At 50.0% G+C, this 22,329-nt stretch overlaps 1 protein-coding gene across 1 annotated transcript in view; it reads left to right on the top strand.

The window, feature by feature from the left end:
* Window positions 1–4,606: 4,606 nt before the first annotated feature.
* The window catches only part of Neurl1 (neuralized E3 ubiquitin protein ligase 1), a 71,052-nt gene continuing 53,329 nt past the window's right edge, over window positions 4,607–22,329 (top strand). The window contains exon 1 of the mRNA XM_027930130.2: window positions 4,607–4,789. Within this exon, the coding sequence (XP_027785931.2) occupies window positions 4,705–4,789 (85 nt within the window). The 5' untranslated portion in view covers window positions 4,607–4,704. The remainder of the gene's footprint in view (window positions 4,790–22,329) is intronic.

The following is a 22,329-nucleotide window of genomic DNA, read 5'->3' as shown; positions in this document are numbered from 1 at the left end:
GATGAGTTCCTTGTCGTCCAGTGTTTCCAACAAATTTGTAAAAACCCTTTCAAAAAGTATTAGGCAAGAAAATTGTTTCATGTAAAATGTGGTATATTTTAGTATATTTGACCTAATGGAGTTAGACCCCAAAGATAAGTGTTTGGGGCTCTATGAAGATCTTACAATCAATTCAGGGGCTTCCTTCCAGAGGGCAAATCTGTCTGCAGAGTGGGTGAGGGGAGCGAAGATCCAGGCATGACCACCTCCTGCCCTACCTTCAAGGTGGCTTGCCCTGCTGGCTGGCCTGGTCCCCCAAGTAGTACCCAGTGTTCCCCAGGAAAGGCTGCAGGCCTTCTTTAAACCTCATCCCCCCCCCCAACTAGAACATGTGGACCAGTTTCCCAAGGTGTGAGCAATAAGTGACCTATAGCAGATTCTATTGAGCCAGAATCTCTTGTGGGGAGGAGGATCTTTATTTAGATCTTCTTCCCCTCTCCCCAAGTTCCTATAGACGATTTGGATGCACACCTAAGTTTGTGAATTATCAGTCTGAAGAGCATGTGGTGTCCCAGAAGGAGAGCAAGAGATCTACATTTTACTCAACCATTTGTCTATTTAGGAAAGTTTCCTAATATGAATATAGTAGTACATATTCAGATTATATATATATATATTAGGGTATACATTTAAAGTTTTATTGCTGCTAGGAGTGCACAATCAAAAAAGTTTGGAGCTCAGAGCCAACTGCCTGGCTCTGCAATCTCTGCAATCAGTATTTGTGAAACTGACTGAGGGGTTAGCCCTGCACACAGGCCTGGGAGGAGGAACTGGAATTAGAACACAGAGATGCACATGACAGGCTCTCCTTGGTGCTAGCAAGGAAACTGCACCCTGATCAGTGCCAGGTATACAGTTAGTGATCAATAATGGTCTCTAGTCAGTGAATGAACCTGTATCCCAAAGTATCTGAAAACAAGGCAGTATGATGCCCATTCCATGCTAAAATGGGTAGCACAGAGTTCCATCCCGCAGAGAGAAGGCTTCTGGCCTCAGAGAAACTGAGGAAAATGTACCATTGAACTACTGAGAAGGGAACTGCTCTCTGACTGGCTGGGTAGCTGTATTGATAGGTTAATTCATCTGTTTCTTTTTTCATTTAATAAATACATAATATATTTACTATCATTTTAGTCATCTCTGAACTTGGCATGACGAAAACTAATGATGAGAACAATATAGAGCAGGAAAAGTTTATTTTGTCTCATGGTTTCAGAGGTCTCAGTCTATAAATGGCGACTCCACTGCTATCAGCCCAAAGTAAGGCAGAACATCATGGTGGAAAGGTGTGGTGGAATAAAACAGCTCAGAATATGGGAACCAGGAAGGGGAGCAGGGGAGAGCACACACTGTGCTTACCAAGGACAAAATATAAACCTGAAAGGCATGCCTCCATTGACCTGCTTCCTTGGGCCACACCCTACCTACCTACCCAGATTACCACCCAGTTAATCCATATCAGTGGGTTAATCCACAGATTAGGTTACAGCTCTCATAATCATTTCACCTCTGAATATTCTTCAGTTGTCTCATATTCATGAACTGTCTTCATGAGCATATGGAGAACAACTCATATCTAAACCATAACGACTATGGTTTCAGGCACTTGCAGACACTCCCTGCAGTTCAGATAGGACAACCCCACACAGTTTTTCTGATAGCCTGATTAACTCTGGACTGACTAGGTCTTGGGGATGTGAGAGGTGTCACATATCCTAGCTAAGGATGCATGTCGCCGTTCCCTGATTTAGGATTAACTTCTCAATGAGGAGAGAGATGTTATTCCATTGACTAATGTGGTCTCAAGTTCAGGGTGGCCCAGGTTAACCTAGATGACCCCCACTCTTGCCTGCCTCGTAGGGCCATCCCTGTGGTTGTCTCTGTGTCAGCATTCGGGGGCTCAGGGAAGGAAGAAAGTGGACTCTCGGTCAAATATTTTATTATTTTATCAACCTGGAGACTTTCCAAAATTTGAATATAGCTGGGTAGGAGCTGTTAAGTTAGAAGGGGGCGAGGTGAACCAGGTGGGAAGGAACCATGGGAGCAGAGGGACAGCAAGACAGGGTGATAAGGGTGGGGAGAAGCAGAGAAGGAAAGGTGAGAAAGACAAGGGAGCCACTGGGGGTGGGGGGCTGGGAATGGAGAGAGAGAGAGAGAGAGAGAGAGAGAGAGAGAGAACACACATGAGCTCATGCTCAGGAGAACAGCTTGAAGAAGGGGACTAGGCTGGTAAAGGAAGGGGAGAAAGGGGTTCAGAGCTACTGTTGAAGGAATCTGGGCTCCTCCTTAAGTCCCTGCCTCGGGTCCCTCCTAGTGTAGGCACACCCACTGGCCCTCAGAATCCGCACCACTGGGAGGGGGTTGCCACGGCGACAGGTGCTGGAGCACCACCTTGTGAGTATTAATAGCTTCCATTGGAGCCTCCGAAACAGTGACTTCATTCTTTCCCTGGCAGGTTCCTCCTCCCTCCTCCCTTCCAGGGTGGGGTGGGTTGCTTCCCTGGCCTGGCGGTGTCTTGGTGGAGATCTGTTCAAAGGCATGGGGGTCCTGGGGGAAGGAGGGTACTGGTGTTCTTTGATCCTCTGACCACAAAAAAAGGTTTCTGGAGCACAGGATCTCTCAGAGGGGTCATGCTCAGCCTCTCTGGGCTGACCACATCTGCCTCTCATAGGTCCCTGCCTGGCCAGAGACCTGCACCTAGTTTACACTTAAAAGTAGTGTCGCTTTCCCCAGTTCAGAGCTCCCTAGAAGTTTTACCAAGGTAAGGCTAGGGAAGGGCCTAGAGTGTGACACATGAGGGGCCCTACACTCAGGTTTATGCCAGTACTATGGTGACACCTTGAGGAGAATGGATCTTCTCTGAGTCCTCATATTTATTCTGACTTATAAAAGGTCTGGTCCCAGCAGCCTCTCAAGGTGACTTCATTCTAGCACACTTTAGGATACACACTGGTACATGCATACACATACACATATGTGTGTGTATGTGTGCTTGTTTAGAACTAGGTGTACAAAATGCATGGTAGCAAGAACACTTGTATAGCACGGAGGTGTGTGTGAAAATGTGTGTATTGTTATTCAGAGCCCACAGATTTTTTGATGTGATGCATGAGTCATCTGATGGGAGTGAACCTTGGGTAGATACTGCCCCCAAATAAGATAGCAGTCCCTGACCTTCTGTGTCCATTCTGCAGCTGGCTGTCATGTGATTCTGCACACCCAAGATTCTGGCAGCTGGGGCCAGGGGCTGTCTTTCTTTCCAGACTCCAGAGAGTGCCTATCACAGATATTTCTAGCTTGCCTGGAGTTTCTGACATTTAAGGGTGTGATGCCTTGAATGGGGTGGGGGTGGGGAAGAAGGGAAAGAAAGTCATGTCTAAGTGTCTAAGGACACTTAAAGAATCCCCCTTCCTTCAGGAAGCTTTCTTTGACTGCTATAGGCCACAGATTCCCCTCTCCCGACATCAGACAACCACTCAGCTCAGAGTGGGTGGTTCTCTGATGGTTTGTTCCTGAGATCTGTTGCCAGGAGACCTGGTCTTATGGTTCTGCTATTAGTCAGGTAATGGGGTCTGTCTGGAATTCTTGCTCTGAGTCATTTCCATGGTGCTCCTGTAGATCTGATTGAGAGCTGAGGGGGAGATCCTCATCTCGATTCCTTTGTTCAACTGTCCATTCACTCTTGAGGGTTTTACTCTGTGCCAGACCGTGAACCTGGGAAGTTATATTAGCACTACCTCGCCCCACCCTACCATCCAGGGAGCTCAACGTTCTGGTGGTAGTCTCTTGTTTTCAACAAGGAGTTCCACTGTTCCGTGAGAGAATAAGCCCAACCCGGGAGACCCAGTCTGCACTAGACTCTGATTCCCCAGTCCCGCCAGGGACCCCTGCATCGCCGAGGACTTGTGGCAGCCGGGGACGCGGCGCGCCCAGGGGCCACATCTGGCCTAGCGGGCGCGCGCGTGTCACTAAGACGCTCATTCACCAGCGCAGCTGTCACCATAACAACCGAAGCCCGGGAGTCCTGGCGACGGCTGGGCGAGGGCGGGGGCGGCGGTCGCGGGAACGACCCGGTGGGGGTGGGAGCGCGAGCTCGGCGGCCTGGGGAGAACAACCAACGCGGCTCCGCCGAGCCCCGCTACATGCAGACCCGCAGGCGGGAGGGCGCCACGCAAGTCACCGCAGCGGCCGTCCCCGCGGGCGGGGACCGAGCCTGCAGCTAAGCAGTCAAGCCACCTGGCAGGCCGAACCGCTAAGCACCCGCGTGCGAAGCCCTGACTCTATGGCCCACGGGGAGTGTGCCCAAGCCGCCGCGCCACCCACCACCAGCCCGAACCCGAGCATCAGCGGGAGGAAGAGCGGAGTGCCGGGAGCCGCTGGGCCTGACCCAGGGGCCCGCCCGCGGCCCCCGTCCCCGCCGCGGGGGATGGGAGACAGGTAGCCGGCTCGCGCGAGGACACCCGCGGCGGGCAGTACCCGCCGAGGACCGCAAAACCCAGAGAGAGGGAGGAGAGGAGAGGCCCGCCCGCCCCCGGCCGCAGCCCCACCAGGGCCCTCCCCCGGCGGCGCGCACTCACGCGCGCACACACTTGCACACATTTTACCTCCGCTCCTGACCAGCTCGCCTGCGCCCAGTGAGAGCAGAACCTCCTGGGACCGGATGCCATGGGCAACAACTTCTCCAGTATCCCCTCTCTTCCCCGAGGAAATCCAAGCCGGGCGCCGCGGGGCCACCCCCAAAGCCTCAAAGGTAGGCTTCGCGGTTGAGTGCAGCCGGAGGACTGGGCGCTGATGGAGGCTAGGGAGAGATGGAGAGGTGTGGTTGTGGAGGCCCGGCAGGTGCCACCTGTTGTGTGCCTTTGGAGACCGGAGATGCCCATCTGACCATGGAGGTGGGCTGGGGAGTGGGCGCTGTCTATGGTGATGGTGAAAATCAGGGAGAATGGCGTTAGGTGGGGTCTGCGCAGTTCTCCCTGCCAGCACTGGAAACAGTCACTGAGTCCCCTCAGGGCCATGATGCTAGGCAGCAGGAAGGAGTAGAGAAGGGCATTTGCTCGGTGGATAGGGGAGTGGAGGGAAGCTCAGGTGGTCCATCTGAGCTCAAGGGAGTCACAGCCATCTCCTTTTCATCTGCTTGGGGCTGGAGAGATCAGGCTGGAAGCACTAGTTGCATTTCTAATTAGAAGGTCTTAAGAATCCAGGACTAAAGGGGCCAGAGATGATGCCTTGCTCCTGGGGTCCCCTGAAGCTATTGACTATATGTATCCACTGAATCAGTCCCCCATAGACCAGATATCTAGTTGGAACCCTTAGAAAAGAGGGGCTGGGATCCTTGAAACAGAGGTCTTTGCTCTCACTGTCCCTGGATCCACTCTGCACCCTCTGGGGGTCCCTAGGCCCAGACCCGGGCTTTGCAGCTTCCAAGGCCGTCACCTGACCTTCGGAAGACACCGGTCTGGGTCCTCCCAGGCCTTCAACCCCTGCTAATTCCCTTCAGGAAGCTGCTTTTCTGTCATCCTCAGAACAGTTGCACTTGTCCCGGACATGCTGATGGCTAAAAGCCAGGAGGGGAAGCCCTTGGCTTTCACAAAAAATAATCTACTTCCTCAGTCCCCCAGCTTGTGAGAAGAATTACAGAAGTGCCCTTTAACACAAAGTATCGAAGTGTACAAAGAACTTTCACAAATATCTTTTCAGTGAGTGCAGAAACCCTTGAGGTAGTCAGCAGAGCAGAGCTAACTGCCCATTTTACAGTTGAGGAGAACCAAGGCTTCTTTTAGATTCCCAAGCCAGTGAGAGACAGAGATAGGCTATAGTCCCTTATCTTCTGAATTGGAATTCTGTCCCCTCTCTTGCTGGACAGCTAACCTTGAAGACCAAGGGTGAGGAGGAGAGACAGGACTACCATCTTGCATTCTAACTCCAACTCTCAAAACGTTAGCTCAAGAATATCAATGGGTCTTTTGTGTTTTGCTGAAAATTAATATGGTGATACATGTCCAGACCATTTTTAATTGACCTTGTAATTCCATTTAGGGAACTGATTGTAAGAAAATGGAGATGCAGGCAAACACTTACAGCAGCAAGCTAGGATGTTCTCGGCAGTGTTATTTATAGTAGGAAAGCAACCTAATGCCCAGTAATCGTGGCGGAGCACATGCAGGCACTAAAATTATGTTTTGAAGAATATTTGATGACTTGGTAAAATGATCACAGCACAAAGACAGGATATGAAAATATGAAGATTGTATGATCCCAATTTTGTTGAAAAGAAATATGAATGGCAAGGAAAACCAACAAAACAAACACAACCCCATAAAGAATGTTTCCAAACTGTTAACGAGGCTTTCTTCTGGGTAATGGGATCTGATAAGTTTTTTTTTTCTTTTCTGATTTGTATTTTGCTCTTTTCTAAGTTGTGTGCAATAAATGTTATTTTTATAATCAGAAATAAGGTGTTGTGTTAGCATATCTAAAGACTGTTTCTGGTCATTGAAAACAGATTCCTAATGATGGAGGAATCTTTGGACATCATTCAGCTCAACCTCCCTTGCAAGCATGAATGATGGGGAAAAGGATAATGATTTGCCCAAATTACTTTGTGGATCACTCAGGTGGCAAAGCTGGGCTCTGTCCATCAGGGATCAGAGGTTTGCTGGAGGTTGGAGAGTTGACTTGGTTCTTTAATACTCACAGATTGTCTCTCTAAAAAGGTCCTGTTCCTTTTTTTTGGACTCCATGGAAATCTAGAGTAGGCTCCAGGAATTGAACTTCATTCTATCTAAAGTTTGGAATTGTGGGGATCTGAGGTCTTTGACAGAAGGAAAGACCAGGCAGGAGAAGCTGTCCCACTTCCTTTGTCCCTATTCACACATCAACTGGAAGTGGTCATGGGAATTTCAATTCTGCTCCTTCCAGTCCTGGAATGAAAGAGAGAATGTTCCCAAAGGACATCTATTGGTATTTTCCACTCTTCATCCTGGGTCCATTGATCCTCCTTCTTAGTTTGACTTCTAAGAAGTCCCCATGTCCCCACCCTAATAGAGCCATCACCTTTATTCTGTAATTGTTTAGTGTTCACTACAAATTCTCTTCTACTCGGATCAGCATTGACCTAGGTGTCTGCTCTGATGTATCTTTGGTCAGCCAGAATTCCATTCTAATTGTACTGGTGTTAACCCCGGTACAGCATGATTCTAACTCCCCACCCAGAGTTCCACTGTGGTTGTTTCTGTACTCACCTAGAATTCAGCCTTAATTCTCAGAATTGTTTGTTCAGAAATTTGCTATGGGTGGAACAACCCGCTCTATTTTTCCTTCTTCTTCTGCAATTGCAGTCTGTATGGATTCCTTACCATTTTAATTAAAACAATTAGAGGGGACCTGGAATAGTAGGGGGCCTGGGACTGGAGTTCACAGATTGGTCCAGCTCTCAGGCTTATGTGATACGGGGTCTATCTTCATCTTTCAGTGGTAGACTTTGGTCTTCCTGGAGACACACTGCTGTCATTTCCACTGGGTCTGAAGAGTCTTGGAGGAGGTTCATGGTGTAGTTTAGGACCAACAGGCAGACCGAGGAGCTGCTGTGTGCTGGGCTCAGAGGTGCATGACATTAACACTCCTGGGGTTTCATGGATTGAAGGAGTATTTGGAAAGGCAAGGCCAAGGAAGTGAATCGAACTGTGTGCTTGCATGTTGGATTGTTGAAACCCCAGGCTCATGGGCTAAGATGGGGCTTCAGGGAAGGATCTGAGGTGACCATGGAAGGAACTGCAGGAATTGGATGGCAAGGGAGGCAGTGGAGTCCTAGGGTGTATGGGGAAGGGATACACGGCCAAGGCTTGGGGGAGGGAACACGTGTGTGAGTGTGTGTGTGTGTGTGTGTGTGTTTATTTATTTATTATTTTTTTTAATATTTATTTTTTAATTTTCGGCGGACACAACATCTTTGTTTGTATGTGGTGCTGAGGATCGAACCCGGGCCGCACGCATGCCAGGCGAGTGCGCTACCGTTTGAGCCACATCCCCAGCCCCAGTGTGTGTGTTTATTATCAGTGAGGGTCATGGGGTAACTGAGGCAGGGGTTCATGCTTTCTCGAGAAAAATACAGGGAATAAAGATATTGCCTCCTTGCCCAGCCCTGAGTGTCTGCCTCCTTGGTGCTAAGTGTGGAGGGGCAGGCAACTAGGAAAGTTTTTGGGGAGTTACTCAGCCCCAGTGTCACCAATGGATGGGACTTGAGTGGGCCACTTCCCATCTTCTTTTTATAGTAGCAAAATTTGCATAGCATGAAATTCACCATTTTAACCATTTAAAGTATAACTTAGCATTTAGTACCTTTGGTGTTGTGTGACCACTTTTAATTCCAAGCTATTTTATCACCTCAAAAGGAAACCTCATGCCTATTAAGTACCCCCTCCCCTAAATCCCTGGCAACCACTAATCTACTTCCTGTTTCTATGGATTTGCCTATTTTGGACATTTCACATAAATGGAATCACATAATAACTGTCCTTTTGTATTGGGCTTCTTTGATTTAGCATAATATTTTCAAAGTTCATCCATTTTGTAGCATATCTTTTCTTTCATTTTTTTTGTGATCAAATAATATTCCACTGTATGAATATGCCACAGTGTGTTCATGCATTTGGTGGACTTTTGTGTTGTTTCCACCTTTTGGATATTATGAATAATGAAGCTACAAACATTGTGTATAAGTTTTTGTTTGAACATCTGTTTTCAATTCTTGCATACCTAGATGTAGACTGTACATCTTTTAAAAAGGTAATGCTTCTGGAATTGAACACTTTACAAAGCCACTGGTTGTGACAGCTGCAGGCAGGTCATCCCTTCCCCCCAGTTTGGGTTGGATGTGACATCAGCCTGACCCCTGGTGTTTGTATACTCTTTTCCACAGTGGCTGAGGCTCCTGGGTGACTGAGGGAGGAGCTGCTGGAATTGGCTAGGGGGCCTGATTATCGAGGTGGACCACAGTGAGCCACAGGAACTTGTCTGCAGATCCGGAACTTCCTCACTGCCCTCTGGGGGTGGTGATGGAGGATGGTCCTCCTTGGACAAGGCCCTAGCAGATTCTCTGCCTTCACATTCCTGCTGCTATTTCCGTGATCTGGGTCCTCCTCCCAGCTATTGCAACAGCTGCTGTCTTAATCAGTCTGTCTATGGTCCGTCAGAGAGATCCTCCTATAGCGCTACTTTCCTTGTACCCCTCCCCTTGGCCACAGTGGTTGTGGCTGCCATAATCGGATACTCAAGGCCTCCATTCTTTGGCTAGCTTTCAGATATTTCCATTGCTCTGTCTGGGCTGCTTCCTTGGTTGCCATGACACTTGTAGATTAGGTGAGCTCATCCAGCTCTCTGCCTCCAGATGTAACAGACAGACCTGGGTGGGGGTCTTGGCTGGTGGCCTCCTCAGCCACCTGGAGACTTCAGAGAGGCAGGGCTGAGTCAGCACCTTCCCACCTGCTCTATTGGTTTTCAGTTCAGCTTTACCTTTGAATTTTCTTTTGTTAATCATCATAATAATATTGATAATAACCACCATATGTTGGGTGGTTACTATGTGCCAAGTACTTATATGTAGATTTTTTTTTTCCATTAAACCCTCCTGATTTGTCACCATTTGTAGATGGGGAAGAGAGGCTCAGAGAGGTAAGTAACATCCCGGGTCACACAGTCAGAAGCTAATGGAACTGGGATTCAAACCCAGAGTTCCCTGCCTTTAGAGTTCATTATCGTGGCCACTATGCTATTCTGTCCCCGGAGAATTCTACCTTGGGTGGGTTCTGTCTTCCACTGTGGGAAAGAGACTGGGCAGTGATCTCCTGGTTCTGGACTGAGTCCCAGAGGAGGGAAAGGGAGTATTATGGGGTTCTTGCTGCTGCCTCCCTTGGTTAGCCAGAGGACCAAGGGGCTGGGTAAACCTGGAATTCCCAGTCCTGCACCTCATACCACTCCTACGTGGTTTTTAGTCATATAGGCACTTTTGAGAGAACTTCCTTTTTCTCAAAGTGAGGTTTTTCTCCTGCTTATGGTGTAAAATTCAGGCTCCCAACCACTAGCTCAGACCTACTGACTCAGAGATGGGGCCTCCAAATATGCAAGTTAATAAGATCTTCAGGTTATTCTGATATTTCCTAAGACCTGGGAATTATTGAAGCTGTGGGCCCTCAGGACAATCCCACCCTGGTACTCTCAGGGTAGGTGGGATCGGCTTCCAGGGGAGGGGAGCTTGGAGCTGGATGGAACTTAGTGTGGAGCTGGAGAGGTCCCTCAGTGAGTGGCCCCGCAGCAAAGACAGGAAAGGCAGGGAGGCCAAGAAATGCAAGATGTGCTTGGGTCGGTGAGCAGCTCCTTCGGCCTGGGATTTGGGCCCCACTGGGGAAGTTAATCCATCTTTTAAGATAGGTTGGGATAAGACCTCAGAGGACTGTGGTTGTCAGGACGAGGAGTTTTATATTTTATCCTGTAGTCACTGGGAGACATGGATGGCTTTTGAGCAAAAGGGATGCAGTAATTTTATTTAAACAGTAACAGCAGAAGTAGAGTAGAGGTTGAAGAGAAGAGAAAATGAAAAAAAAAAGATTTTTTAAAGAAGCCTAGATTCTAATATTGTGCTAGATACCTTCATATGAATTAATCTCCCAATAAACATGAGGCAGGTGTTATCATTCCCATTTTATAGATGGGAAACTAATAGATGTTAAGGATGCTGTCCATAAATACTAGAATAGGAAAAGGCAGAGCTGGGGTTTCTGCCCAGGACCCCAAAGCTCATGAAGGAGAAAACTGGTCTTGGGAAAATTTCTCTGCATTGGTGTCTCTTCTCCCTGGCTCTGGGCGATGTCTTAGTCTGCTTGGGCAGCTGACAGTTTTGGGGGTTGGAAGTCTAGGTCATGGTGCCAGCGTCTTTGGCTTGTGATGAGGGCTTTCCTCTTGCCTTGCAGATGGCTTCCTTGCTGAGTTCTCAAGCGGGCTTGCCTTGTTCCTGCAGATGTCCTCTGATACTGTTCGATCAGGGCTCCAATCTTACGACCTCATTTAACCTTTATTTGTCCTTATCTCCAAATATAGTCCTGTTGGAGGTTTTGACATAGGAATGGGAGAGGGGATCACAGCAGATGGCACATGCCCCTCCAAGTGCACACGGAGGCCCAGGCATTGGCTCCACATCACAGATCCCAAGATGGAGGCAGGATGGGCAAAAGCAGAAAGAGAAGTGGGGAGGTAGGGAGAGGAAGAAGGGCAGGAGCTAGGCACTGCCCAGGTAATGCCAGGGTTGCCTTCTCCCCACTGGGCCAGCTGGCAGGACTCTTTCCTATTAGAGTGTGACCAACTCATTCCTGGGCCTACACAGCCAGGGGCTAAGAGGCTGAGGGGCTGCCTCTCTTTGAGCTGGTTGCTTTGGTAACCTTGGTCAGGAAGTAAGAGGTCTCCTTGGTAACGCCTGGGAAACCTGCCTCAGGGATGGAGGGACAGAACTGGCTAGTGGTCAGGCCCGGTGGCACAGGCAGAGCTGGGCCAGGCCACTGAGATGACCAGGGCTGTGAAGAAGGGCAGGCTTAGAGAGTAGCCTGAGCGGCCTGTGGCCGTTCCCCAGCCAGCCAGAGTCTAGAGGACCTGTGGTCCTGTGGTCCTGCATGGGAGGAGCAGAGTCACTAATGGGCCAGCCCAGGAAGTGGGTAGGGTGGTGTCGGGGGAGGGGAGTGGGGAGAATATTGCTCTGGATGACAGATCCAGCTCCAGCTTATTAAAAGATGCTTATCAGGGGTCATTACCCGGATCCTGCTGCTTCCGTAAATGAGCAGGTGCTGACGCTTGGGGGAGGGGCAGAGCCTAGAGAAAAGAAGGGCTCAGAGAGGAGGAGTGAATAGTGGGGAGTCTTTAGGAGGCAGGTGGGCAGCATCCGCCTTCTCGGCTCTTACTGCAGTTCTGAGGAGGCTGGGCACAGCGTTGGGCATGGACTGAGGAGGAGTTCCTGGGATGCTCTGACTGGGGGAAGGCAAGGGTGGGTAGGGGAGTCCCTTCCACTGAACACAAATACCAAGCCTGGGCAATGGCCCAGCATTCCCCTAGGCATGAGGATAGTGTCCCACAAAACAGCAGGAGCCACATAGAGCTCACCGGAACAACAGTGGGAAGCAGATAGAAACAAAAATGATGGACAAGTGAATAAAAATGAGTTGGGATAGGATTATTGCTCACATTCTACGGGCGGGTGCCTGTGCCACCATCCATATACCCACCGTCTCATTTAGTCATTTTTATTTTATTTTTTGGTACTGGAGATTGAACCCAGGGAAGGTTTCTCTAGGGATGCAACCTGAGAGCTTTACCATTGAGCTACATCCCCAACCCTTTTTATTTTGAGACAGGGTCTTGCTAAGTGGCTTGGGGCCTTGCTGAATTATTGAGGCTGGCTTCAGATTTACAATCCTCCTGCCTCAGCCTCCTGAGTCACTGGGATTATAGGTGTGTGCCACCGTGCCTGGCTCACTTAGTCTTCACAGCAACTATTTGAAGTAGGACTGGTAATTAATCCATTTACAGATCAATAAACTGAGGCTTAGAGACACTTGCTTTAGGCTCCATGGTATAAGATAGAATTTAGTGGGATTATAACCACGATCTCTCTGACCTTGGAGTTACCACTCTAAAAAAATAATTTTTTTCTCTTACGCCGTTTTGGATTTACAGAATTATTGCAAATATAGTACAAAGAATTTATATATACCCTACACCCACTTTCCCTATTTTATTATTATTATTTTTTCAGTGCTGGAAACTAAACCCAGGGCCTTGTGCATGCTAGGCAAGGACTGTGCCACTGAGCTACTTTCCCGGCCCCTGTTTCCCTATTATTCACATTTCATATTAGTAATGGAACCCTGTGACAATAAACCAATATTAACGTGGCATTATTAATTAATGTCCATAGTTTATTTGGACCTCATCAATTTTCCCTAATATCTTTCCTCAGTGCCAGCACTCGTATCTAGAATGTCAACCACATTATATTTTTAGTTACCACATTATATATTTCCTCATCATGTTTTCTTAGGCCTCCCTCGGTTGTGATGATTTCTCACACTTTCCTTGTTCTTCATGACCTTGACAGTGTGAGGACTGCTACTTTAGGTATTTGTAGACATTCCCTGTCTATTGCAATGTGTCCTATGTTCCTCTCGTGTGTGGACTGTGAGAGAAGGACCAAAACAGGTAAAGTGGCTTTTCATCAATCACACCCACTGTGCATGCTGTCCACGAGACTCCGCTATTGATGCTGACCTTGAGCACCTGGTGGAGCTAGTGTTCATCAGATTTCTTAATTGTATAGTTAACTGTAGAGCCACACTTCAGGGCTGCAAGTAGTGTTGTACCTCCTTGCTCTGCTCAGCTCTTTCTTTCTTTTTGGTACCAGGAACTGAACCTAGGGGTGCTCAGCCACTGAGCCACATCCCCAGCCCTTTTTACTTTTTATTTTGAGAAAAAGCCTTGCTAAGTTGCTTAGGGCCTCATTAAGTTGCTGAGGCTGACATTGAACTTGAGATCCTCCTGCTTCAGCCTCCTGAGTTGTTAGGATTACAGGCCTGTGCCATCATACCTGCCTTGGCTATTTCTTTACTCAAGCAGTTAAGTTTGGATAAAGCTGTGAAAGAGAAAACCAGGGAGTTGTCATGGGGAAACTTGATCTTGGAGGGGCAGGGAAGGCTTCTCTAGGGACGCAACCTGAAAAAGAGCTGGGGTTGACTTCACGTTTCCAGAGCTGGAGCAGTAAGCATATTGGGCACGACTGTCCATTTGTCATCCTTGATCCCTGCGAATTAAATGCCACTGGCCACCCCAGGTGTCATTGTGACACTCAGTTGAAAGCAGTGAGCTGGATGTGGTAGAGAGCTGCAGTGAGGGGTGCTTCTGGGTCAGAGACTGACACAGGCCCCCTGTGCTGGAGGATGGGGCTCAGGGTGCTCAGAGCTGCTGCTCAGCAGACTCATCTGGTCCCTCCTGGCCAGAGCAGGACATCATCAAGCAGCCGCTTCCTTGTCTCTCAGAGCAAATTACTGGCCATTAAGGCCGTCTATGTAAGAGTGGGGCAGGAGGAAGGAGGAGAGAGGACCCTTCTTGTGATGAAGGATGTTCATTGGCTTACCTGTCTACAGTTTCTTTGGCCACAACCCAGCTCCTGGCCCTGTTGCCCTTGAATGTCATCCTGGCTTCTCCAAAGTGGGGACAGAAGAAGGAGAACATTGCCAGGGGCAGGTGACATGATTAGGGCAGAGGCCGTTCCACATGCCCGGGCTGTCACCTTCATCTTCCCTCCTTGGCTGCCCTCCTCTGCCTGGCCTCTGCTCAGAGGGTGCTCTTCTCCAGGGGATGTGCCTAGATGGGGTGTCCAAGTGCCTCTAAGAGGGGGCAGGGAGGCACTGTGCCCCAGTCAGAGTTGAGCGAAGCTGCAGGGGGGCCCTGGCTAATCACCTCATGTCATGCCTTCTCTGAGCTGGGCATGGTACTGGGTAAACACTGGTCTGGTCTCTGCCCTCCAGGCTCAGCCCAGCTGTGTCCCAGTCACACATCGGTCTCTATGGGCAGAAAGGTCCTGGAGCCCTCCTTCTCCTCCATGCCTGCTTTCCCATCCTTTTCTTGTCCTGATCTTCCCAGGAAATGTTCCACTGACCCATTCCTCAGGAGAGAAGAAGGTCTGGTAGGCGACCAGTCATGTGCTTGGTGGCTAGTGCGAGGACCGGTGGCCACTGACTATAAACATCAGAACCCAAATACATCATAGAGATTGTTTTGTCCTGCCTCCTCTCAGCCCAGGTCCTCTGAGCCCCAGAGGGGCAGGGACTGACTTACCCAAGATCATACGGTTGGATTGGACCAGGCGGTGACAAGGTCAAGGTTCTGAGCTTGCAGGATGGTGCTGAGGAGCTGATAGAAGCTAACTTCTGAGGTACACCTGAGGGGACGGATGCTTGCTCCAGTTGTGGTGTGGATGTTTTCCTGCTTGAAGTGTGCTGTCCAGGGGATCCTGGAGGGCTTTACCCAGAAGAGGGACAAGATCACCTGGATGTCCCAGAAAGCTCTCTAGGCAAGAGAGAGATGGGGCAGGCAGGAAGCCACTACATTCTTCCAGGTGAGGACAAAGGTGTGGCTTCTGCCAGGGGCTGGAGGAAGTGAGTGGGGGCAAATACAGTGGGCCCTCTGTATCTGCAAGTTCCCCACCTGCAGATTCAGCCAATTGTGGATCATAAGTACTAAAAAAAGAAAAAATGTATCTGATTGAACAGGCACAGACGTTTTTTCTTATCATTATTCCCCAGATTATATGGTATAACAACTATTCATGTAGCATTTACATGGTATCATAAGTAATCTAGAGATGACTTAAAATATATGGAAGGATATGCGTAGGGTATGTGCAAATACTGTGCCACTTTATATAAGGGACTTGTGGTTGCTTGGATTTTGGTGTCCTCTGGGGTCCTAGAAACCGAGGAGTGGCTTTAGATACTTTTGAAGGTGGACCTGAAGATTTGGAGGTGCGGATTCAGGAGAGGGAGCTGTTGAGGAACTAGCTACTTGTGCGACTATGTCAGAATTTTGACTTCCTGGGGAAGTAGCCAGTGAATCACCCAGGGGGGTTTGTGGGAGGTCATTGCATGCCCATGTGTGGATGCACCCTCTGGAGTTGTGCTTCTGCCAAGGGTGTGAGGTTTTAGAGCCAGGAGGAGAGAACAGTGAGCAAGTTCAGGCTGGCCCTGAGTTGTCAATTCCATCCCTACCCCCAGGACACCATCAATAATTAATGTCCCCTTTGTCATCACATGTGGCTCATGGGAGGGCAGAGGCCAGGTTCTAGCACCTGAGGTGCACCTGGCTTCTACTGTCCCTGGAACCCGAGGCCTTCACTCCTGACCTGGCCAGGCTTTGAGTTGTGTGACCAAGCATCCATTCGGGTGCTCAGTATTCTAGCATTGGGTTGAGATTCTCTTGTGACGTAGGACAGATGAGGCTGGACACCACAGGAATTTTCAGGAGGCAGATTTATTTAAGCTGCAGCTGTCCAGAGGGACTAATGCCTAAAAATCTGTGGATCTGGAAATTCTTTTAGATTTATACTCAGTAGAGTGGGTACTTGACAATTACTCTTTGTCCCATATTTTAGATCAGATAGAGGTTTCACAAGTTTTTGCCAAGAAAAACAGAGATAGTAACTTTTTGTACAAAAAGCTCTCTTGAGACAAGAGTCTATAACACCTTTTTGTCTGCAAGCCTGGCGTTTAGAAGAAGGAGGAAGCTTCAAACCACAGTGAGCTCTCTGCAGAACTCCCGTGAAATCCTGTTGATACTCTTTGTGAAATCTTACTGACAAGAAGCCTTATTATGGTGTGTGTGTGTGTGTGTGTGTGTGTGTGTAGGGTCCCTGGAGAAGCTTAATTATGGTAAGGGTCTTTTGGGGGCTACTTCACTTGGGCTTGGGTTTTGGTTATCAGGGTGGAGGTCCCATGCCCTGAGGGAAAGATAAGAGTTTTCTTTTCTAGAGCAAACTCTCTGGAGCTGTGTTAGTTAGCTTCTTATTGCTGTGATCAAAATACCTGACAAGAACAACTTGGAGGAGGAAAAGTTTATTTAGGCTCATGGCTCCAGAGGTTTAGTCCATGGTAGGACAAGTCCATTGCTTTGGGCCAAGGTAAGGCAGGACATTATGGCACAAGGGTATGGTGGAGGAGCGCTGCTGTATTCCTGGCAACCAGGAAAGAGAGGGAGAAAGGGAGAGAGGGAGAGGGAGATGGGGAAGGGGCAACGGGGGTGGGGTGAACCCTTCTAGGAAACGTCCCCAGTGACCCACTTCCTTCAGCCACACCCCACCTGTCTACAAGTACCACTCAGTTCATTCAAACTAGAATGGACTGATTAGGTCCCAGCTCTCACAATCCAATTATTTCACCCCTGGACATCCCTGCATCGACACAGCAGCTTTTAGGGGACACCTCACATCCAAACCATAACAGGGCCATGAGCAGATGCAGGGCAGTAGACGGATTTCTGAGCTGATCTCCCTTGGGTTCCAGCCCTTGCCTGAAAGTAAGACCATGGTCTAGTCGCTTGTAAGCTCTAGGTCTCTGGGTGCCAGTGTTGGCCAGACAGTGAGGCTGACTCACAAAGCACCATCCATACTCACTTAAGCCTCCCAAAGTGACACTAATGGTGGGCTCCAAAGGCACCGATGGCCATTGCTCCATGAGTCAAATCCATGGTGACAGCGCTCAAGCTGCCCCAGGCACTGCCAGTTTGGTCCAATTAGTGCCAATCGGATCTTAACTTGTGCTGAGCGGGCCCTGAGGAGACGGAGCTCTTGTTGAGTGGGATGTTAAGTCTGGGTTCTTGAGGCTTGGCCTGTGGCTCTGGTGGGTGGGAGCTGGGCTGGGCCGGGCCAACGGCTCCCCTCCTCAGTGACCAGCTCTCACTCCGCCCAGGCAGTGAGTGAAAATATGTTGTAAACTGTGAACAAAAGGGGTCCAGCTGTCTTCCTTGTGTTCTCTGAGTGGCTGGGATGCAGAGGGGCTGTCTTCTTGCCCAGGCTGGCTGGCACATTCGAGTCTGCAACAAATCTTAGCCGCCCCATCCCCTCTCCTGTCTCTCCTCTTACCTCCAATGTGGGTCCCTCTCTTAAGAGAGCCAAAGTTGCTGGGGAGAAAACACTGCTTCGTTGGTCTTGGGCTCTCAGCTTGGTGGACCCTCTGTCCTCTTCTTTCCTGGATCTTGCTTAAGATCCCCTGGAGGCTGCTCAGATATAGGACCTGAGGCATAGGACCTGAACAAGGAATCACTATTTCCTAGCTGTCTCCCAGGCACCTCGCTGCCCCTGTGCCCAAGTGGCCAGGTCATGCTGCTGCCCATGGACCTTAGGGTAGGTGCTGACCCTTGGCCTCAGTCCCCATCTACCCTTGCTCCAGACGTACCTTTCTTTTTAAGAAGTCCTCTGAGACCTGAGCCCAATGATGACAATAGCTAAGATTTGTTGTACTTTCATTCCTTACCTCAAATAAAGAGCCAGGACAGAGGTCTTCCTCTGCTCCACTCAAACAGGGAACATCAGTGAATGGGGGAGATGGTTTCCAGGTATGGGGTAGTTTCTTTCCTGTTTCAGAGTAGCTTTTGTGGGACAGAGCCCCTTCTCTGGCACCTGAGAAGGGAAGCCATGCTGTCACCAGCAAGTCCATCTGAGGATGTCTGCTTGGGACTGCAGTGACCCTCAACCCTGATTTCTGGGCCTGGCCAAGGAACTTGGGAAGCAGGGAGGCCTGGGGGTCCAGCTATGGAACCCAACCCAGATGTTGACCTCTGGTGCAGCCTTGAGGCCTCTGGAATTCCCCAAGGACATCCGGTGGGTGGAGGGTTGGGGGTACCATTCTGTTAGTTAGGCTAAAGGTATGAGGAGGGAAGAGGAAAGGCAGGCAGTGATGAGGCACAAGCTCCGAGTTGGACTTTGTCTTGCTGCCTAGACCAGAGGCCTGACTTTTCCATGTCTTGGTTCCTTATTTAAGACAACTGATGGAAATACAACACATATTAGCCTGGTCATCAATTGGGCTCAGATTTCAGGCCTTGGCTTAGGGTATACTTCCTCTGGGACACCAGGGTAGGCTGCATGGCCTCTGCTGTCGTCTCCCATTGCTGCCCTGGGCCCCCATCGCAGCTCTGATCATACTGGTAGTCAGGACCAGTTGCTTGTTGGTAGCATCTACTTTCTCTCAGTTACCGTTGAATCACCACCACTAGTGCCTGGCACACACAGCAGGCAGTCCACAAATATTTTGAAATGAATGCAAGAAAGGGCTGATTCTGGGGAATTCCGACTTTCCTTCCATGGGCCCTGTTGAAAGGACATTTCCTGAATACCAGGCGCTGGTCTGAGATAAGAGAAGGTGAGAGCACGATGGGAGCATTCATTCCTGCTTCGCTCATCCATGGCACAGATGTTCCTTGGGTGTCTCGTAGGTCTATGCCAGACTCAGAGCACGCGTAGTCTCGCCTTCATAGAACTTGTGGAGCTGATCAGTGGGGCTGAAGGAGACCCAAGGCCAGAGGAGACCACGGTCAGTTAGCCTGAGTGGAGTTAGGTGGGACTTCCTGGTGGAGGGATTTTCCTTGCAGAATGAGGGAGAAGTTTGGGTAGACAGAGAAGGGCTTTCCCTTGGTGGTGGGCGTGGTGGTGGGGGCTGAAGGAGAAGATGGAGCTGCCTGTCTATGATAAGGCAAGGCTGGCCAAGGACAGTGTGACTTGTGGTGTAGGACCTGAACCAAGGACTCAGCGGCTGTGGGTGCCACTGGTCTCCGCACACCCCTGATAGATGAATCATGCTGGGCAGGTCACTCAGTCACTGAGTGTTGTTTATGCGTCTCTAAGATTGGAAGAGTGGTGCCTGCCCTCAGGCTGCCAGATCCCAGTGGCAAGGGCCATGGTCCAGGCAATGGAGGGAGGAGGGGCAGGCCCTGCTGGGCATGGCTAAGTTAGAGGGCAGGTGTGTGTGGAGAGTGGCCTCCTGGGAAAGCTGGCAGGCAGTCTTGCTTCAGCCTTCTTTGTTTTGTAAATAATTCAATGTTTATTTCCTGTAGTTTGTGTCCACACTGAGGGAGGCAGGTGGGGCAGCTGGAACGAGGTCCAGGAAGTGGTTGAGTCCCTTTTCTCCCCTCTTCCCTTCTTCCTGGAAGGTGGGTAGGAGCCTCCCTCCTTCCCTTCCCTTCTCCCTCTCCTGCCTCCCTTTCTCCCACCCTCTGGCTTCCCAGTCTGGTCCCCCCTCCACTCTTCCCTCAGGGCATCACCCATGTTCATCTGCTTCGCTGCCCGGCTGAAGTCCACCTCCCACCGCTGCCCTCAGCAAGCACCCCCTGGGTCTGCGGAGCCTCTCAGGGGCCTCGGGGGAGCACCGACCTCTCCCGTGCCCCAGTGCTCCAGAGACAAACAGGCGCTTTTTCATTTTTAGTGCTTAATACTGGGAACGTGAAGGTCTGTTTAGTCTTGTCCAGCTAACATAAACCAGCCGGAACTGGGCTGTGGCGGGGGACTTTGCTGTAGGTTCCCTTATTTGGAATGAAATTCCTTGTTTTTCACTGGGAGGCACTGGGAACTTTGAGGAGGCCTGGCTGGGCCTCACCCCGGGGGTGTAGCTCAAGTGATCCCTGTAAGAGTCACCAAGGTGTCTGTGACATAGAAGCTGGTCCTGGGACTCCACCAGGTTCACGGACTGGAAACAGCCTTGGGCTGTCCCAGGGGTGGAGAGGGCCTGGGCGTGTGTTGTCCAGTCCGACCCCTTCAAAGAGGAGAAACCAAGGCCTCGAGAGAATGGACCTGCCCAGACTCACAGGGGTTGAAGCAAGGGGAGGACTTGCAGCCAGGACTTCTGGTCCCCTGCTTCTCAGGCCTCTATGCTATGGGCCAGGGTGCCTCTGGCCTAGACACTGGCGGGGCTGGGGGTTGAGGGCACTGATGAATCTGGCTGGAAGTGACCTGCAGCCTGGGAACCCTCTAGGGGTTCTGGGAAGCTGATCACTGAGGCCTGGAGCCCAGAGCCATGGGAGGGATATGGGAGAAGATGAGAGAGAAGAGGCTGGGAGTTCAAAGAGCTGGCTTTGACGGACTCTGCTGTGCCCGTGTAACTTTGGCCTTGGTCTTCCAATCTGTCCTGGAGGCCTGGCCTGTTCTTGAGCCTCTCCAAGGATGTGTCCTGTATGAACGGAGGTTGAGGGAGTGTTTCTCAGCTAGGACATGCTGTGTGAGCCAGCTTACTAGTCAGGCCACTGTCCCACTCTGCCCAGGTTTCTCCTTCCTGGGCAGAGGGGTGCAGACATTCCATGAGGTCTCTGCTCTCTGATGATCTCTGGCCAGAATTAGCCCCTCCTTCCCTGGCCTGGGCCATCTGCCCTTGGGCTTCTCCCTCTTCCAGAATCCTGAGTCTGCAGGGGCTGGTCAGCCTCACAAGTTTGTCGGGGGAAGAGATTCTTCCTGCTCAGGCTCCTAGAGAGGGTGGGGCTGGTGGGGGACAGAGAGCATCAGCGGGCACCGTGCCGAGGGCATGAGCTGTAATGGCAGAACTGGGATTCACATCTTGACTCTGATGCTTACTGGCTGGCCCGTAATTCAAGGCAAAGGCTTCAAAATCCAGGGCTCTGTTTCCCCAGCTCTGCAGAGAAAGCAGTGCATGTGGACTTTTGCAAGGAGGACATGAACTGACATCCATAAATGTCTGCCTCTGAGGGTGGGAGTGGGCAGGAAACAGGCCAGCATGATGCCTCTGACCCCTGAGCCAGGGTCCTGACTGCTGGATGCTCAGCCAGCTTGGGGTCTCTCTGACCCTGCTTCCTTATCTTCATCTGGGACCCCAACTCGAGAAATAGAAAGTGCACGTTTAGATATTCTTTCTAAAGGAAGCTCCCTGTTTTATGTCCTTTGAAAAGAGCTTCTCATCTGTCACTTATTCTTTTCACAGAGAGCACACAGCTGGGGTGAAGAAGCTGTAATTGACTAGTGTAGGACTAGAAAACCACAAAGAGCCACGTCAGAAAGTGTGGGGCCTTAAGACATAGTACCTAGAAGGCCCCTGGCGTGGGGAAATGAGGGTAGGAGACGTTGCATAGTTTACTATGAAAATTCCATTCATTGCTCTTCTGCAGTAACACTAGTACTGTAATCCAAGGCTGTTTATAAAGGTACAGTAAACTTTCACTTCTACGAGGTTAGTGAGACACTCATTTACAAGACTGTCTTGTTGCCAAGAGCAAACCACCACCCAATGAGACAGTTAGCTCAGCAGTAAAAGTAAAAGGGGATGATGCAGGAAGCAGCGTTCACACTGGCCCCAGGTGTGGGAGTTAAAGGTTTTGGATTGGATCACTTGAGCTGCCTTCCTGAGGATGGATTTAAGAGGGACAAGATGGGAGACCAAGTAGAGTTGTATTGGGGAACAATCCAAAGTCTGAAGAGGTGTGTTTGATTGGATTGGTAAATGAATGATATGGATGGCGAGGGAGAAGGAAGAATCCAAGATGGTGCCCAGGCTTTTACACAAACACACAAACCAAATACTGTTTGATTCCAAGGTTGATGGTGATTCCATTAGGATCCCAGGCAAAAGAGGAGGGTTGGAGGGAAAGTTGGTGGGTTGAACTTTAGTTGGAGTGTATCAGAGGAGCCCTGAGACATCCTGGGCGAGATGTTCGGTCAGGAGCTTCATGTTTGATCTTGAAGCTTAGAGAAGTCTTGGCTGCAAT

The sequence above is a fragment of the Marmota flaviventris genome, chromosome 4 (genome assembly GCF_047511675.1).
Source record: "Marmota flaviventris isolate mMarFla1 chromosome 4, mMarFla1.hap1, whole genome shotgun sequence".
Taxonomy (NCBI): Eukaryota; Metazoa; Chordata; class Mammalia; order Rodentia; family Sciuridae; genus Marmota; species Marmota flaviventris.
The sequence above is the reverse complement of the archived record's forward strand: the minus strand, read 5'-3'. Positions and strand labels throughout refer to the sequence as shown.